Source organism: Conger conger, chromosome 4 (genome assembly GCF_963514075.1).
Source record: "Conger conger chromosome 4, fConCon1.1, whole genome shotgun sequence".
NCBI classification, from domain to species: domain Eukaryota; kingdom Metazoa; phylum Chordata; class Actinopteri; order Anguilliformes; family Congridae; genus Conger; species Conger conger.
In genome coordinates, this window is record NC_083763.1 from 17,137,099 (window position 1) to 17,155,369 (window position 18,271).

The window sequence follows — 18,271 nt, forward strand, 5'->3', positions numbered from 1 at the left end:
GGCTGTTTACTGGAAACCGGCTGGCCCTCTGACAAAGGGGTAAGATGTAATGGCAAATGTGTGTATACCGAGGTTTCATGATGTCAGACTGGAATATGACCTTCAACATTAGATTACCATGCTGATAACATTATTGAAATTATTAAAGTGTTACAGCTTAGACTGATAACAAGCTGATATAATGCCTATGCTGTGGCACAATTTTGAAACAATGCTGCTTATTAATTCTCATAAATAGCATGTATAGCATATATCACTTATATAAATATACCAACCCATATATTATGCTATCAATTATTATTTTAATGGTGTGATTTGAATAACTGACCTGCAATGATTTAAGTAGGTTCTTTCCTCTCCAGCACTTTTCCCACAGTTGTGTCAACAGGCACAGTAAGTGCACATAATATTGACCATAAGTTTAGTGCATGTTTCAGACTACATCCTGAAGCTAACACCTTTGTCTGTCAGGATGCACTGAATTCATATTTGGAAACAACGAACAGCAACAACAAGGAATGGATACAGCGCCATCTAGTGGATAAATTAAAATTCCCTAAACTATTCCACCAATGGTCAGTTAAATTAGCTGTTTCATTGAAGAAGCATATTACATAAAAACCAATTCTAATAATAAAAAAATATGCTTCTAACATTTGCATGGTGCAAAATGCATGTATACTTTTGAAATATGTGTAATTACAGGTGGATAAACACACAGTTACAGAACAGAGAGATCGGGTTGGGCAGTCGGGTTTGAAGATTGACTGGAGGCCGGGTGAAGTTCTTCCATCTGCCGCCCAGTAGGCCAGCAAGGTTTTAAACTTGATGTGAGCTGTAATTGGGACGCAGTGAAGTGAGATGAGGATGGGTGTGGGGTGAGACGAGCACACTTTGGGAGATTGAAAACGTCATGCAGCTGTATTCTGCATTAGTCGCAGGGGTTTAGTGGTACAAGCTGGGAGAGCGGTGGGAAAGGAATTTCAATGATTCACCATCCAGCCTGAGATGTCTTTCAGGCAGGCTGAGATGCACAGGGAGACCTGAATTTCAGACGGAACGAAATAGAAGAAAAGCTGAGTATCATCAGCATGGGAAACTGTGGGAGGAAACTGCAAAGGAACTGCAGACAGAAAGAAAAAGAAGTTGGGGAAAACAACAGAGAGCTCAGGGACAACCATAGGAAGGTCCTACGCATGAGACAAGCCACCGCCCCAGGCGATCCTAAAGGCGCATCCAGTAGGACTGGAACAGTCGAGAGGAGACGCTCTAACAGACTGAAGAGCTTCATTGATGGAGAGATGGGCAGTTTCACTGCATTTTCCTTATTTCTCTCTGATATGGTTTGAGGAACTGAGACCAGCTGGAATTGAATAAATAATCAAGAGATCTGCCTCACAGCATATTTCTGGCTTTCAAACAGACTTGATTCACAGAGACCCTGTTTTGGTCAAATTCTCACATTCTTATATGGTGATTTGCAGAGTCGGGCACAGCTATACTGTAGGTAGCTAATTAATTAACATAGGATAGAAGGGGAGAGAGATACAAGGCAACAACTTGCTAAGAGATAACAAATGCCAATTTACATTAATTTGCTAATGGCCATTTAAAAGCAGAATGTTAAATAATGAAAAGGTAGCACCTCAGTGAATGTATGCAAGAAAATGATCACTGTACTGAATTGTGCCGTTTCTGTGTATTTATACAACCATCCCTTGGCCCAGCCAAATGATGGAGAGATGGATATTCCACAATATGTAGAGGTATATTTTCTTCAATCTAAACAACTGTCTACATGACAAAACATAATATATTCTAACAGTCTACTATGTCAAATTCTACAATTTATTTACATTATATACCTGTATATGTATGGGTGTGTGTAAATGTATGTGCATATGACACATCAGAATAAATATTCTGCATTAAAACATTGTGGAAATGCATAGTAAATAACCTTGATTGAAACATGAACAAAAAGTACCATTTCTGCTTTCTGAAAAATGTATTATATCAAGTTTATGTATTGCTTATTTAATGCACAATTTAGCAAGTGCATGTATACTCACAAAAAACACAAGCATACAATGCATCTCATAGGTTACCTAAAATGCCATCAAACAGCACAACATAAAACATGACATTTTTACCTCAGCGGAGTTATGCTTTTGAAAGGAGCACCATATTAGGTATTTTAATGTTCAATCTTAGGTGCAGTATAGCAGAAAATAGTAGGTGTAATTTGTCTCATAGACTTTATTGGCAGCCATTGCTGGCAGTCACACTCAGCTACACAGGGTAAAACACATCCACACAGGGTATCCTAAATCATTGCTAGAACACATTACACCATTCCTATTCCCTGCAATATTAGGTCTGGGCAACCTCATAATTTTTGTCGATCCAAATGTTTTAAGCATGTCATCACCTGAACCATTTGCTCTGGAGACAAGGTTGTATGAGCAATGGCACTGCAGTGTTTAATGGTGAATGAAGCCATGCCCTAAAACTGATCACCATTTAGTGCATAGTTTGGCTTCATTCCACTCATCAACCAGGCTATGAACCGATATATACATACTCTGGCTGGTACATATTTTAGTGCACTACATTTAGCAGTCCGTTTAAAAATGCCTATATGGTTAATAGATTTTTATAGTAAAAGTGTAATTTTGTTAAACACTTGACTATATTCATTTAAGCTGTTGTCTGATGTGCCAATTAATCAATATGTGAACAGAACAAAATCATAAGCATGGAAATCATTAAATCTTCAGTGTATATAAAATGCGGCATGGTACAGAATGCTAGGGACTTAAATAAGCTCTCTTAAAAGCCAAGACCCAGTAATGAGGCCCACTCCTGTCCTTAATGGCTTACATACTGTATACCCTCTGGTGAGTATAGCCCTCAGTTAAGCAATATTCATGTGGAAAGAAATATTTAATTGGGATCTGACCTATTTCTATACACATTACTCTGTGTGTGTGTTATTAGTGGTGGTCTTATCTGCTGTGTATACTGTACAGTATATACCTCTGTATACAACTGTGTTATTTACAGTAGAACCTCCAGCAAATGAATGGATCTGGAATGAATGAACTTTCTAAGTGATATGAAAATACACGATTTCCACCCTTTATTGATTGGACTCAATATCACTTATACAATAACAGTCACCTTGTTAAAAAAACACACCACTCATTTTGTGGTTATAATAATTTACCCTTATAACAAAGAATAACCTCAGCAGTAATCTCCATGCATTATTGTGTTCTATACCAGATTTCTGAAAGACATATCTCCTTTTCAGTGGCCCACCACCCTTAGACACTTAAGCAAGCTGTTATATTTGGTTATCCCCCTTTTTAATCAAACACTGCTCACTTTCCCATATTGTATTCAGTAGCAAAACAGCTAAGCCATACCCCTGGGTATCCCCAGATGACCCTTCAGAATGTTTGTGGCTCTGTACACTTTTTAATCTAATAGTGTAAATCAAATAAACTCATGGGTCAATTGCTCTTCAATAGTTCACAACCACACACTATGTACATACATTCAATGTTATAATCTCCATTGTAGAATTTGTCTTTGAAATTAGTGTTCCCAGCAGGTTCTACAGTGCTATGGTATTTGCCCCTTCCTGACTTCCACTATTATTGCATGTTTGTCACACTGAATGTTTCCAATCAAATGAAATATTGTATATATATTGGGAAATATTGGGAAACTGAGTAAACACAAAATATATAATATATTAAATAACTTCATTAAATAAGTCAAATCAAACACCCATATCACCTATGTGGAAAAGTAATTACCCGTAGTCACTTAATCAACCAATTCACCAAAATGAATTGATAATTACACTTAGCAGATTGAACACAGGCTTGACTGCAGCTAGCCCAGTTGAATCTAAATCTCACTCATAATGAACCTTACCATCAAGCAGTTGCCACAAAGGTCCTATAAGCACACCATGCCAGGATCAAAGGACATTCCAATAGAGATGGAAAAGAAAGTTTAAAATGTATGTGCCTGAAAAGGGTTACAAGGCCATTTCTAAGGCTCTGGCACTCCACTGAACCACAGTGCGAGCCATTATCTCCAAATGGAGAACATTTCAAATCTTCCAAGGAGTGGTGAATCGCAGTGCAGCGCAGTGACATCTCATCCAGGAAGTGACAAAAGATCCCAGAAGAACATCTAAAGAACGGCAGGCCTCTCTAGCCTCAGTTATGGTCAGTGTTCATGACTCCACAATAAGAAAGAGTAAGAGACTGGGCAAAAATGGAATTCATCTGAGAGTAGCAAGGCAGAAACCACTTCGGCACAGGTACCTTTGTGTCTGGCGTAAAGCAAATACATTATTAAATAAATTAAATAAAAATTTGTTTTGGGCTTTGTGTTTACTCAGGTTCCCATTGCCTGATACTACATTTTTCCTAAAGATCTGAAACCATTTGTTGTGAAAAAAAATGCAATAACAGAGGAAATGAGGAAGTGGGTAAATACGGCACTGTATGTGTAACTGACCTCCCTAAGGTATCAGCTCTCAAAGTTCCCTCTTTCACTCCCTGGCTCCCCGGCTTGTGTGCCACTGCCCGCCCCAGAGAAAAGGCCCCACTGTCTGAGGAGAGCCATCCTCTGGCCTGGGGGTGTGGAGAAGTACGTCTGCTGCTCCTGAGAGTAGCGTTCAGCTGCAGGGACAATATCTCTGTAGCTCCCGTCCTTCCAGCGGAGGTTGAACCTCTCCAGCAGCTCCACTCTAGACTCCTGGGAAGGAACGCAGTCTGGAGGGGGCCTCTGCTGCAGCTCCTCTCCCACCACCACGCCCGGGAACACCAGCAGAGCTCTGATGGCAAACCATCCGCCTAGCTTTGGATGGATGCATACCCCAAACATCTTCTGTACCAAGGATAGAGAACTTTAAGAATGCAAATAATGTAAGCAGGTGAACAGTAAAACTCAGTATACGATGAAGGTCTTAAAGGGGTGTATGGTACTCCTGCTGACCAGAGGCATTTCTCCTCAGTTCCAGTCAATGACTTTGTATTATGTTTAATTCATGTCAGGAAACCTGGATGGTGGAATATGTTTTGCAAAGGCCGAGATCTGTGACAGTCTACCTCATCATCTCACTATTCAACTACTACTCACCTTCTCTCCCCAAGGATTAACAGCAATATCTGCACGTTGGTAATAGTACGCTGCACCAGCCACATGTGCAGCGGTCTGTGCCAGGAACTTTGGCTTGCGGCTTGGCAGCATCTCGTAGTCATAGCTGATATTCACTTCTTGGCCTGGGAAACACTAAGTGAAGAAGAAGATTTAAGACAATGAACAGTCAACATCCCTTGACTTCCCTGAATTACAATCTCTATTGTTGCAAAATTTGTGCCATCGCCTACTGATTCAATGTCTTAATCATTCCATAAAGCTAAATTTGCCTGGCAACCTTGAAGGTCCAAATTTACCTGAGAGTGCCAAGGTAAGGATGCTCATTCAGTACAGTACATTATGTTAATAATGTGTAGACTTGTGACTGAACAGCAGGTAAGCACTATTAAAATTAAGGCAGATATGTACATTGTCTAATAATAATCTTAGTTCATACATCTGGTGAGTACTGGGAATGAAAATCATAACCAATATGATTAAATTAACAATGTTACTGTACCTGAGAGACACAGTTATTTATATAGTGTCTGATAGACTGGTCAATGGGATCATTGACACCCACGCAGCCGCCACTTTCTAGGAATGGCCGGAAGGTTCGCTCAAACATGGATGGAGTGCTCAACACAACCACTGCCAGCGTATCATCAGCGTATGGAAGGTGGAGGGAGGAGGAGAGCACTGCATTGTACCAACCAATCTGCTCACAAGCACATACAGTAGGTCTATCATATTAAGTGATCATCTTCAGTGACAAATTGAGTTACAAATTAAACAAAGTTATAAAGATAATCTAAATAAGAAATCACTACGATTTTCGCTTCAACTCAAAACTGGACATCCATAATCATAACTAATAATAATAGCCAAGTTACATCTAGTATTCACTGTTATGGCACGGAAGCAGTGAACATCATTAACGTGAAATGGAATGACGACGATGTCTGAGGAAGCACTTTCAGAAAGCAATAAAGAAAGAAAAAATGGATAACGTACAGTTCAAATCACCATTTATAGAATATTTTGCACTGATGCTTGTGTTACGAGGTAGCACGAATTATGTGTCCCCCTTGCTTCATCTAATGACTAGCTGCGTAATACTGCATCTAGCTGGCTAGCAAGTTGCCTTGAGTGTAGCTAACGTTAGCTAGATACACAGTACGAGAGAAGCTGACCTGATGCTAACCTCACTCGTATGCAAAGGTTATACATAGCACAGTTGAAAACCGAGAAGCCCTGTACTATCAGATGTCTGAATTAGGCAGCTACCTTGAAAGGGTAAACTTCAAAACCCAACGGGGTTAGAGTATCATATAAGGCACTCCGGATGCCCTCCACGTTGCCACATATACCAGCCATAACAGTTTCAATGCTGCACTGCATTACGGGACATGTAGTTGGTGGAATGATTGGACTCTCTTCACCTGTATTTACATGATAGCTACATGAGTACAGCGTTTCGCCAAAAAGCTTAGACTGATTGTTTTTTGTTGGTATTACTTTATTTTTGGTATTATTTTATTGCTGTCTGATTTCGCTGCTCCAGAACTTCTGTTACGCATGATGAATTCTGATTCGTACAGTGAATCTCCATAAAACGCGCGCGTGTGTGTCTCTGAGGGAGATTTCTAGTTTCATGAACTTCAACTCCCAGAGTCCAATTTAAAACGCGTCCAAAGGCGTTTACTTGACTGTTGCGGCTCCACTGTTTAAAATTGGTACGAGAAACACACAGTAAGTAAGTTAGTTAGCTGGCTAGTAGTAGTAAATGGTATGTATAGTTTTGGCCTCATTACTATAGCTAGTTTTATGTGAACACTGAGCAGCTCGCTTTATATATTTTTTTCTGTCAATTCCGCCCTCAGTTAGAGCTAAATGAGCTGGCTAGCAAGCGTGAGCTAGCTATTTAGCTGAATAACTAACGTTAGTTAAGACCAAATGATCCCCGGCCATAGTTAGCTAACGTCAATGTAACGTTATATTAAATAAATAATATATCTACTAAATTAAACTAACGTTATCATTCCTTGGTTTACTTTGTTCGCTACATTAACCAGTTAATTTAACATATACACCGAATTGATGTAACAGTTAGCTAGCTAGCTCACTATTAGTCACCCCACAGCCAGCACAGGCTACATACTGGCTAACGTTACTGTGATTGTTTTGTTAGCTAGCAAGATATCTAGGGGGAGGGGGTCATTAATCTTAAAGTCCATATTTTACATTAGAAAACTACCCACACACGGGAGGATAGGCTCTCCTTTGTCCATTAGACTAGGTACAAAGCATCATAAGAAGCAACTGAAATGAAATTGTCAAATTGATTTTGTAATCTTGTTGCATCAGTTGCCTCAATAATCTACATCCCCTTGTCAAGAACATGCTGACAGCAGATTCTGTATGAAGTCGAATTCAATTGTTTAATTGCATTTAGGTAGTATTTCACAAATTGACCCATATTCAATTCTTTTAAAAATATATAATTTAGTTATTGCATGTTTCAATGAAGAAGCTAAATATAATTGTGTGTGTGTGTGTGTGTCTGTCTGTCTGTCTGTCTGTCTGTGTCTGTGTCTGCCTGCCTGCCTGCATGTATGTATGTATGTGTGTTTCTTTCACCAGATTTCTCCTGAAATGAATTGGGACAGTGAGCTAAATTCTGTACTGTCTGCTGCAGATAGCAGTGTGGCCAAAATTAGGGTGAGTAGCAAACCTGAAACCTCCTGGAAACCTTTAACTGGAACTGAAACCAAGTTCCAGTTAAAGCAATGCAAATACTGTATCATGATTTAAGCACCATCTTAAGCATCTCATTAACCAAGCTCATGCCACATGTATAACCAGCACTACTATATGAAGTGCAGCTTTTGATATGTAAGTATGGGATTAATGTGTGTCCTATAAACGCAAAGCTTCTTTCCATAGGCAAATCAGAATTATGAACACTAGAGGGCCCCATTACATGGCACACATGCCGTTGATGTTAAGAAAGAGAAAAAAAGAGTGGTCTGCAATAATTGTGTTAATGATAAGATTCACTAGGGTATTGTTTGTAGCTGTCATTGGTCTTTTGTTTCCTCAGAGACAACTGGCTACGCCAGGGAAATATCCAAAAGGTGTGCTGTGACTTCTGTGGTTTTCTTGCTGGTTTGGGGTAAAACAAAAATACTGAGATAACAGTTTCTAACCTCCATGAGACTGAATGGTGGATGCTCAAATTTTTTGCTTCTGCATTTAATACATCAGGCATGTTGAATTTAATAGTGTACTGGGAGTGGTCTTTATTTTTTCAGTATCCACATTTCATACATCAGACATGTTGAATGTAATAGGAAATGGTTTGCTGATTAAGTTAAATGTAGACATGAGCAAGTGTTTTCTCTGCTCCTTCTACATTAAGACTGTGGAACTATGTAATTAATCCTTCTCTCCTGCTGTCTGGAGATATTATTCCGGAGAGAGACGTGTCTCGTATGACAGATTTCCAGCCTCCCCCTCCATCCTGGCCCTTGCCCTCCCCCGCGCTCCATCCAGCTCCACAGTGGGGGGACCTGGCACCGATCCAGGCGCAGCTCCACAGCCAAAACCAGGTGAGGCTGCGTGCTGCTCTGTTTCCGCGTGCATGCAGAGACGGGCCCTAACTTCCTGTGACTGTACTGTCGCTGCTGTAAAACTTGACTTGGAAATGGCTAACTTAGCATTCCTTTCTGTTGTATCAGGCTATCGAGTCCCTTGCCAAGGCGCTGCGCTCCATGGAGAGCGAGCGGCACACAATGCAGCTCCACCTACAGGCTGTACAGGGTAAGGTCCATGTGCGAGGGAGCAGTGTTTTTCCACTCATAACAGGTACTTAAATTGACACAAATCCACATGCTATCCCTAATTGCGCTGTGCAAAGAGCGCACTGCTGCAGTGCTGTGATTTGTCAGACACAGTGCTTGAGAAATCAAACACACTTTGTGTTGTCCGGAAATAAAAATGATTCATGAATGTATTAATAGGCAGAATTATTTCACAGCTCAGTGACTACTGATAATATTCAGGATATTGGCGCATTTGCAGTTTAAATGATGAATATTCAGTTCATGTAGATGTAAGAATTGTTCAATTTATAGTGCCTGTTTACGTAAGTAAACTCGTTTTCCAAATCAACAAGTGTGGATGTACTTCATGTGGTTTCAAGGGATGTGAAACATATCATACTGTGCAAATAATTAGGACAATGTGTCACAGGCTTTACTTTCTAAAGGTTTTGTAATTTCTTTTAAATTCAGACAACTATAAAATATGTAAGTAAATTCTATAATAATAATATATTGACATTATTAACAGATACTAGTGTCGTCTGCATTCTGATTTTTTTTTTTTTTAAGATATTTTTTAGGCCTTTTTCAGATTTATTGGACAGTATATAGAGACAGGAAGAATGGGGGCGAGAGAGAGGGAAAGACATGCGACAAATTGTCAGACGGTCAGATTCGAACCGTTGACGTCGCGGCTCACAATGAGCATGCGGTCAGTGCTCTGCAGGCTGCGCCACCGAGACACCCCTCTGCATTCTGATTATTGACTAATTGAAAACATCCATCCATTATCTTAACCCGCTTATCCTGAACAGGGTCGCAGGGGGGCTGGAGCCTATCCCAGCATACATTGGGCAAAAGGCAGGAATACACCCTGGACAGGTCACCAGTCCATTGCAGGACTCACACACCATTCACTCACACACTCATACCTATGGGCAATTTAGACTCTCCAATCAGCCTATACTGCATGTCTTTGGACTGTGGGAGGAAACCGGAGTACCCGGAGGAAACCCACGCAGACCGGGGGAGAACATGCAAACTCCACACAGAGAGGCCCCGGCCGACGGGGATTCGAACCCAGGACCTCCTTGCTGTGAGGCGGCAGTGCTACCCACTGCACCATCCGTGCCGCCTAATTGAAAACACAGTATTCCAAATACACTTAATTGACACTGTATTATTTTGAATCATTACACGTTCTGTCTCAGAACAGAACATCACCCTCCCATAAGCCCTGTGAGATACGATGGACCTCTTGGCGCCGATGACACCGATGTTTGAAGATGGTGGTGTCTGATGTGCGTTCTCAGAGGAACTGCGGCGGTTGCGGGACCGTGGGGAGGACAGGGAGCAGGAAAGGGCAGGAGGGAGAGCCGATGTGAGTCCAGGAGTGGAGCGCAGGGTGGAGGTCTGGAAGAGGGATGTGGGCAGAGAGCTGAGCAGTCTGAGAGGCCACATTGACCGAGCCATATCTCTCAGCCACCAGGAGGACAGGTGAGCCCGCCACCATCCGGCTCTCATGACATCAGCACTGACATCACAACAAGGGCCGATCCGTTTCAGGATTTTGTGCCAACTTCTGGTCTTAATTATTTAATTGACTCAATCATATCTTATCTGATATGTGTATGAGCTCCAGCTGCAGGCTGCAAATGTATCCTAATGATTTTGCTGTGCTCAAGTACAGGCTTGAACCAGGGTAATTTATAGAGCTTTCAGGAAATTAAAAACAAGGAAATTGGTTGGAACCAAAACCAGTACACAGATCAGCCCTCGAGGACCGGAGTTGTACACCCCAGCATCACAGTCAATAGGGGTAATGAGGCAAGAGCAGTGAACCTCACTCCTGGTCCTTGAGAGCCACAGGGTGTGTTGGGGTTTGTTGTTACTCAGATCAATTAAAACAGTTAATTTCATGGTTACCTCTCCCCTTCCCTGGTTTCTTGGCCTGTGCAGGTGTAAAGTCACAGGTAGTATGGGGCTGTTGGGTGGGAGATCAGAAGGTGTCATGTAACGGGTGAGGGTGGAGGTGAAGGCTTTCGGTTGCTGACATTTTGAAATAATTTTGTTTGCGACTGTTGTTCTGTGCTTGCAGTTTCAGTAGCAAACTGCAGAGAGAGGAAATTGAGCAACTGAGGAGAGAGGTGGATCAGCTCAAACAACAACTCAGTGAGTTCAGCCTGCAGTCAAAGCGTCTCATCTTTGAACACAAATGTATTTCGTACCGCCGTACACACAACATATATTGCTGATATTTTAAGCAATTTTAGAAAATAAACGTTGGAATTAGACTTTAGTTGTAGTAGTATGTCACAAAAATATTGTAATATGATATCTATAAGTCTATAAGTAAATTATCCTTTAAATTATATGTTGTAAAAAAATTTAAATAACATTTAACAACATATAATTTTTTTGTGAATGTGGTTTCTATAGGGGACTAGCGAATAAGAACATAGAATGCATGGCATGGAAGTAGTGATAAGGTGGAAACACCATTACAGGCCTTTGTACAGTATGTTCTTCCTTGCTTGCAGCCATATCTTAGACACTGTATCCTTGATTGCACCACATTAATAGCATTAGTTCACCATTAGCTCTCCATTATAATATAATTTCTTTGTTGAATTATTACATTTAAATGAACATTAAAATGTCAAACAAATGTGTTCTCTCCCTCCTAACGATATTGTCTCAAAACATTCCAATAATCATCAGTCTTTTTTGTACAGACTAAATTTAACCCTCAGGGCTGGGTGGATTTTGTTCATATTCATTCCGTTTTTAACGGCGCAATTTTAAATCACTATGGTAACAGGATATACCGTTTGAAAGTGCAAAAACTCATGGTTCTATCTGTATAGCCTATTTTAAGATGCCATTGCAAGACAAAACAAGCAGGGGGGGGATCTCGCCTAGGGTAATGTCAGTGTCCTTTTCACAGCAAGGGTCCTGCAAACCAAATCCATAATAATGCAATCCTAAAAACGTGCTAACTCGGAGAAACGTCGATAGAATATCCATTGTTTACTTACAATTTCTCTGTAGGAATTATCATTGTCTCTGCACTCAGAGAAACCCCCAGAGGAAGAGCTTTGAGCTCTGTCCCCCAGTGTGATTAATGAGCGAGAATCACACAGAGATGAAAGGGTGAAAAGGCCCTGTGGTCTTTGTCCGATCAGACAGACCGCTGCCTCTCTCCGGGTGCTGAGTCAGATGTGACGGAAAGTCTGGACCAGATGTACTGTGCTGGGGTTTCTGGGCTCCCTCCTCATCTCTGACCCCTGTTCCTGGTGTGTGTAGCTCCCTGTGGGTGTGTGGTGGGAGTGTATGTTCATTCGTATGTGTGAACGTTGCTCTCTGTGTCATTGCAGGGAAGCAGGAGGAAGACATGTTCCACCAGCAGTCAGAGACCAGGGAGGGGAGGAGGCAGTGTGAACGCAGCTGCAAGGTATCGCTCACACTTCTGTTCTCCTGGCTTTTACACATTTACAATGACTGAGAAACGCTTTGATTTTAAATGAGTGCACTTTAAAGGTATTGAGTATTTTCAATGCATTGTGAGTCAATGCCCTGGTATAAAATCCAGCTATGACCAGCTTGAAACTGCTACCAAAACATAGCTTGAGCCGTTTTTTCTCAGCAAGAATGTTCTTTATCTTAATATCGAAAATATTCTCTTGTGTTTGAATGTGTTTCTTGAGCTCAATACACAGGAAAGTGTAATCTCTGCATACTGTAAAACTGAGAGGCTTGTGTTGTACACAGACCCTGGAGAGTCTGACTGACTGCTACAGGACACACAGTTTAGACGTCACCAGAACCATCTCCCAGCACCAGAGCACACAGGAAGACATACGTCAGCTCAGGTCAGCAGCCATGGCAAACACTGCAAAAAACAAAAATCTTTCATAAGTATTTTAGTCTTATACTTAGACTTAAAATCTTAGTTTTATTACTTTTTTTCCTAAATAAACAAAATGATTGCCAATGCAGTGAGACAGTTTGACCCATTTTAAAATTTGCTAAAGGGGCAAGAGAATTTTGCGTCAAGCTAAAATTCACAAAGCTAATAAAACAAGCTAATATTTTCTTATTGAGTATGAAAATATGCTCATGAAAAGACGTTCCATTCCACATGTTAAGACAGACCTTTTTGCAGTGAAGAGTTCCACTGTACTTGCTACTGACTCACTTGCTTGTGATGGGGTGCTGGCTGTGCTTTCTCACAGCAGTTAATTCTGCACTGCTGTACCCCTCAGCTAGTTTCTCATGAGATATCACTGCCTGTCTACCAGCTGCTCTTAAATACAACAGTCATTATCTAAGGCTGAGGCATGAACAAATACTGTGTGTGTGTGTGCGCGTGTGTGTGTGTGTGCGCGCGCGCGTGTGTCTGTCTGTATCTGTGTGTGCGCGTGTGTCTGTCTGTCTGTGTGTGTGTGTGTGTGTGTGTGTGTGCGGTTGCGTGTGCGTGTGCACGTGTGTATCTGTGTGTGCGCATGTGTGTGTGCGGTTGTGTGTACGCACATGTGCGCGTGCATGTGTGTGTATGTGCGCGTGCGTGTGTGTGCTTGTGTGTCGCCTGCAGGCTGAGTGTGTCAGAGCTCAAGGGCGAGGTGAGGGGGTTGATTCTCAGGGACAGACACTCCACACCTGTGACGACGACACAAGAAGCAGGTGAGGCATAAGGGTACATCGGGTGACCCAACCTCAGGACCTGTGTGCTGAACACTCAGTGCCGCTGTGGGTGTTATATGAGTACAATATGAGTAGTTTTGTCATACAGGGTGAACTCCCATAATATACTTTGCTGATTCGTTGGAATTTGTGCCTGTACCTCATTATTTTAATTAAATATTGTTCGGGGAATTTTCCTCTTTGTTGTAAACTGAAGAATCAGTGATGTTACCATCTTGAAATTAAGTACCACAAACTATGTATTTCAAGTAAGGATTATTTTGCAAATGGATATACAGTAAGCACCATAATTCATTGGACAATGGCACATTTTTTATTATTTTGGTTCAATGCTTCAAGGATGCAATGACGATGAGTTTGAAGTGCAGACTCATCAGATGAATTGTTTAGAAATTACCTTTTGTACACGGTCCCCCCATTTTAAGGTACTGCAAGTATTTGTTGAATTGGCTTCACAGATGTGTTTTGTTAGTCAGGTGTATTCATTTGTGTCATGAGTGAATGCAGAAGAGAGCTGTTGATGTCTAGTCTTCAGACTAGACTTTGCAATTGCCTGGTGATTGTTGTTGAGGTGTGACAACATGAGGAAGATGGCAGTGACAGCAGTGTGTCACCAGAGAAGATACCCAGCATCTGGTGATGTCTGTGCATCGCAGACTTCAAGCAGTCATTGCATGCAAAGGATATGCAACCAAATATTTTAAAATGTTTGATATCCGAAAATGCGGGTGGGGACTATGTACAAAAGGTTCTATAATTTCTAAAAGGTTCATTCGATATGGATGAAAATACCCTCAACTTAAAGCACTTCAACCTCATTGTGATTCTATCCTTTCAAATTAAAAGTGCGAGAGAACAGAACCGAAATAACAAAAAGTGTGTCACTGTCCAATGAATTACGGTGCTCACTGTATGCGGCAGACTTCAGACTAAGAGGTTCTAACAAGACAATAAAAAAGTTCAGCCATTACAAAACTAAATGACACTGACATAAAAGCACACAAGTAATGGGTGCATTTGGCTGATTGACTCTTAACCTCGCTATGAGTACAACTTACTAGGATTGTTTCAACTTGCAATTTGTCTGTTGCCTCTAATGGATCGGTAGCCGTCGACTGACAAAGGAGCGAAAGTGCTCGTAGCGTTCAGGCATACAGTAAAATGCAGGGGTACGGCTAATGGAGGCAAATTTGATAATTGCTGGTGTGTGGCTTTCCCTCTCTCCAGCTGCAAGCCGAGGCCACGGGCGCCACGGGGAGACGTCTGGCTCCGACTCGGAGGATTCCAGCCCCACCCCCAGCCTGGGGGAGGTCAGCTCAGATGACCTGTCCTGGGCGAGCGTGAGAGAGCCAGGTGAGCCCCCCTCTCTGAAGCTCACTCAGACATCTGCAGCGGCCCGGCTGACTGAGGGACACCAAAGCAGAGAGCAGAGATGCGGGAGGCCCCGTTCCCAGCCTTCCATTTCTGAAGTGGCTTACAGATCCTAATCTGCCCGGATGACTCAGTGGGAGGTCAAAACTGGCTTCAAAAAGAAAGCAAAATGGACGCAGAAGCAGGACCGCAGCTGTCTGCGGCCCGCCTTCTGCGTTCGCCCTCTGCCAGCGCTGGATCCCAGACCCCGGCGGAGAACAGGGCTCACGTTTAAAACGGAGAGAGAGTGAGAGAGAGTGAGGGGGGGGAGGGGGAAGATGAGCTTGAAATAACACAAACTGAGAGAGGGCTTTTGTGTGCTAAGCTTCAACCACGGCGGTAGATGTGCAGGTGTGTGTGTACAATAAAGTCAGTCAGATAGCGTTTGATGTGGCCACATCTATAGATTCGGTGGAGACAGAGTGAAGGAAAAAAAAAAAGGTTGAATAAAAAGGAAGAGGGGAGTGAAATTAATAGACAGAGGCATCACTTGGTGTTAATGGCTGAGACACGAACAGTCATGTTCTTTGCAACTAAACTGCTAATGTAAGAAATTGCCACTTATCCAACTAATTTCGCTGTGGGAAAACATTGGCCAATTATCAAAAAGTCTGGTGAGAAAGCATGTCTTCAAAAGTATGTAGGACACTACTGCTGCATGGCACACACAGTCACAATGACACATAATTATTCCACCAGTAAAAAAAGCACTTACTGCTCTTGCCAAAATGGTTGGTTACCAAAATGGGTAAATGTGGGAACTCTGAAGCAAAAACATTGGTAAAATAAAAGAAACTCGGCATGTTTCCTTTAACTTCTCATATTGCACAAATGGCACCTAAGGCTGGTCTGGTCCAGTGTTAGCACCAGACCTGGCCCCCAGGCACAAAGCCAAGGATAGCCTTCACCAAAGTGCCCTTTGAGGATTGATGACCTTTGCGGGTGTAGAGTTCAGGTTAGGAGGTGAAGACAGGTAAGGTCAGAAGTTGGCTTTGATCTCGCTGACTCAAATGTTGCAGCAGAGGCATGAGGGGCTTTAGTTCCCCTCTCCCAGCTGTCCCTCTTCTCTGACCAGCCACACAATACTGTACACACAGCCAGAGCTGGTCCACCAAGATCGCTGCTCAACCACAGTTTGTTGTTACATACGGTAGATACGACACATTGCAAACCTGAATTTAGGATTACAGTTACAGTTTTTGTTATTTTCATTAATAGCTGTGCAGACTGCCTCCAGTACAATTGTATAGCACATATGCACAGACATGCACACACACACACACACACACACACACACACACACACAGATTTAGCCAAGCCTCTTAATTTTCTGGTTTCCACATTTGGAATCTCTGACTAGCCTTGGGCAAGTGCAAGAATTAATTTCCTGTCTCAATTTTGTTCCATTTTCTTTAAAATCCATTCAAATATATTCTAATGCAAGTCTGAGTATACTTTGTAATATTACTTTTCCTCCTGTGTTTGAACAATATTTATTTAGTTTAGCCAATTTAGACTTTGAACAATTTACATGTGAGACATTGTTTGAAAACAAATGCAATGTTTAAAACATTTATTTAATTTCCCTTTTAGGTCCACGAGGCAAACGAGGGGCCTGTAGTCCCCAGCTGAATGAAGGTGACAGCGGTGAAGCAGGCCATGGACTGGAGGATGACGAGGATGAGGACAGTGTAGATCTAGAGGGGGACCTGGAAGCTCTGTCAGACAGCCCTGCAGAACTCAGTCTCACCGACCTCTGACCTTCACAAGTCAAGCAGCAAACCTTCCCTGTGTCATCCCCCCTTGCCAGATACAGAGGAATTTAGGTTACTGTTGATCATCTCAACTGAATCTGCCTACAAGCAGGGTTCTTAGAATAACTTGGTATTGAGTAAGCTCATGGGATAATCTAACCCATTTTTTTGACTCAGGTGCTATAGTGCAAGTATTTTGGATCAGGACGGAAACAGCATGTAATACAGTATTATCTCTAGGTGTACGTCACATCATGTTCTGTTAAGAATATCAATATAGCAGTTTTCTTACAGAGAACATGAAAACCTGAATAGAATCCATTTGTGGAGTGCAGCAGTGACACTAAGCCGGAAATCATTTGGATTACAAACCCTAACACATACTTTCCATTGAGCCAACTTGCATACCACTTTTAACTTGCTGCCACTGTATTGGTTTATAGGTCCCTTCACACCATATTTGGACATCATTTCGTGCCAAATATAACTGGGATAAAGAGAAAAAAAGTTATTTCTGTTTATCATGTGCTTAAAATTGTTTATGTGGAAATGCACTCATGTTTCCCAGCCAAAACTGCTCTGTGTTGTGTACGCTCGCATATACGAATATGGATCGCTTTACATGTTTTTGCAGATAACGTGTTGCATCAAAAGCGACACTGAGGGATTATGTGCTCTAGTATTCCTCTAGGGTGGTTGCCGTTGGAAAGGAGGATCTTGCACAAAATGCAGAAGATGTAAAAACAATGCGTGGCAATACCTGGGGTAATTCTGGCCTTCTGGTCCCTGTGGTACCTGAATGTAACTGCTGGAGTCCTTATTCCCCCGAGACTGAGCGCGGATTGGAAATGGCACCCTTGATACATTCAGAGTACAAACGAGCAGTGTTCCTACATGTCGGCTTACATTGTTGTTACCCCAAGGCTGTTAAATATTTCAGGAGCTCCGGCTGCTCTGATTATTCACCCTTATTAGCGTCGGAGAGAAGCGCCTCAGATCTGCAGCCAGACACCCCCTATGGAGGGAACAGTCCCACTGAGGGACAGACGCACTGCCATACTGCAGTGGGACTGCTACTGTGTGGATGTCACAGGTAGCTATTCTTCAGAAAGACTGGCGTCACTGAAGATTGTGCTTTGATTCGATTGATTTAAAAAATACTACCGCTTTTATTTTGGTCGTAAGGCTTGGAAACCATGCGTGGTGTGTCTATTACATTATTTAGCAGACGCTCTTATCCAGAGCGACCTACAACGAAGAGTCCATGCAATAAAGCCTACCATTGAATTTGAGGTTGTGGGTGCTGAGTCTCTTTTAATTGTGTGCTTTGTTCCTTTTCTTAAATTTTGCAAGGAAGAACTGCCATCAACCAAAATTAATACTGATCTCATTCCCAATGCCTACCTACCTTCT

General features: G+C 42.0%; 2 protein-coding genes across 3 annotated transcripts; one reads left to right on the plus strand and one right to left on the minus strand.

Moving 5' to 3' along the window:
* Nucleotides 1–3,119: 3,119 nt before the first annotated feature.
* mmachc (metabolism of cobalamin associated C) lies at nucleotides 3,120–6,572 on the minus strand. Of its 2 annotated transcripts, XM_061240144.1 has the most exons (4): nucleotides 6,454–6,572; nucleotides 5,687–5,884; nucleotides 5,167–5,319; nucleotides 3,120–4,914 (listed from the first exon to the last, which is right to left on the minus strand). In XM_061240144.1, exons 1-4 carry the CDS (start codon nucleotides 6,565–6,567, stop codon nucleotides 4,555–4,557), a joined length of 825 nt encoding a protein of 274 aa, XP_061096128.1. In that variant the 5' UTR covers nucleotides 6,568–6,572; the 3' UTR covers nucleotides 3,120–4,554. The 2 variants fall into 2 exon arrangements, with proteins under 2 accessions (XP_061096128.1, XP_061096129.1); XM_061240145.1 differs by lacking the exon at nucleotides 5,687–5,884 and having other exon boundaries at nucleotides 6,454–6,566.
* A 310-nt stretch (nucleotides 6,573–6,882) lies between these two features.
* On the plus strand, nucleotides 6,883–18,150 carry LOC133126355 (cingulin). The gene is made up of 12 exons (XM_061238516.1): nucleotides 6,883–6,902; nucleotides 7,810–7,887; nucleotides 8,270–8,303; nucleotides 8,632–8,777; nucleotides 8,907–8,988; nucleotides 10,304–10,487; nucleotides 11,089–11,162; nucleotides 12,368–12,444; nucleotides 12,762–12,862; nucleotides 13,585–13,673; nucleotides 14,922–15,047; nucleotides 16,698–18,150. Exons 2-12 carry the CDS (start codon nucleotides 7,822–7,824, stop codon nucleotides 16,862–16,864), a joined length of 1,146 nt encoding a protein of 381 aa, XP_061094500.1. The 5' UTR covers nucleotides 6,883–6,902; nucleotides 7,810–7,821; the 3' UTR covers nucleotides 16,865–18,150.
* The last annotated feature ends 121 nt before the right edge of the window (nucleotides 18,151–18,271 follow it).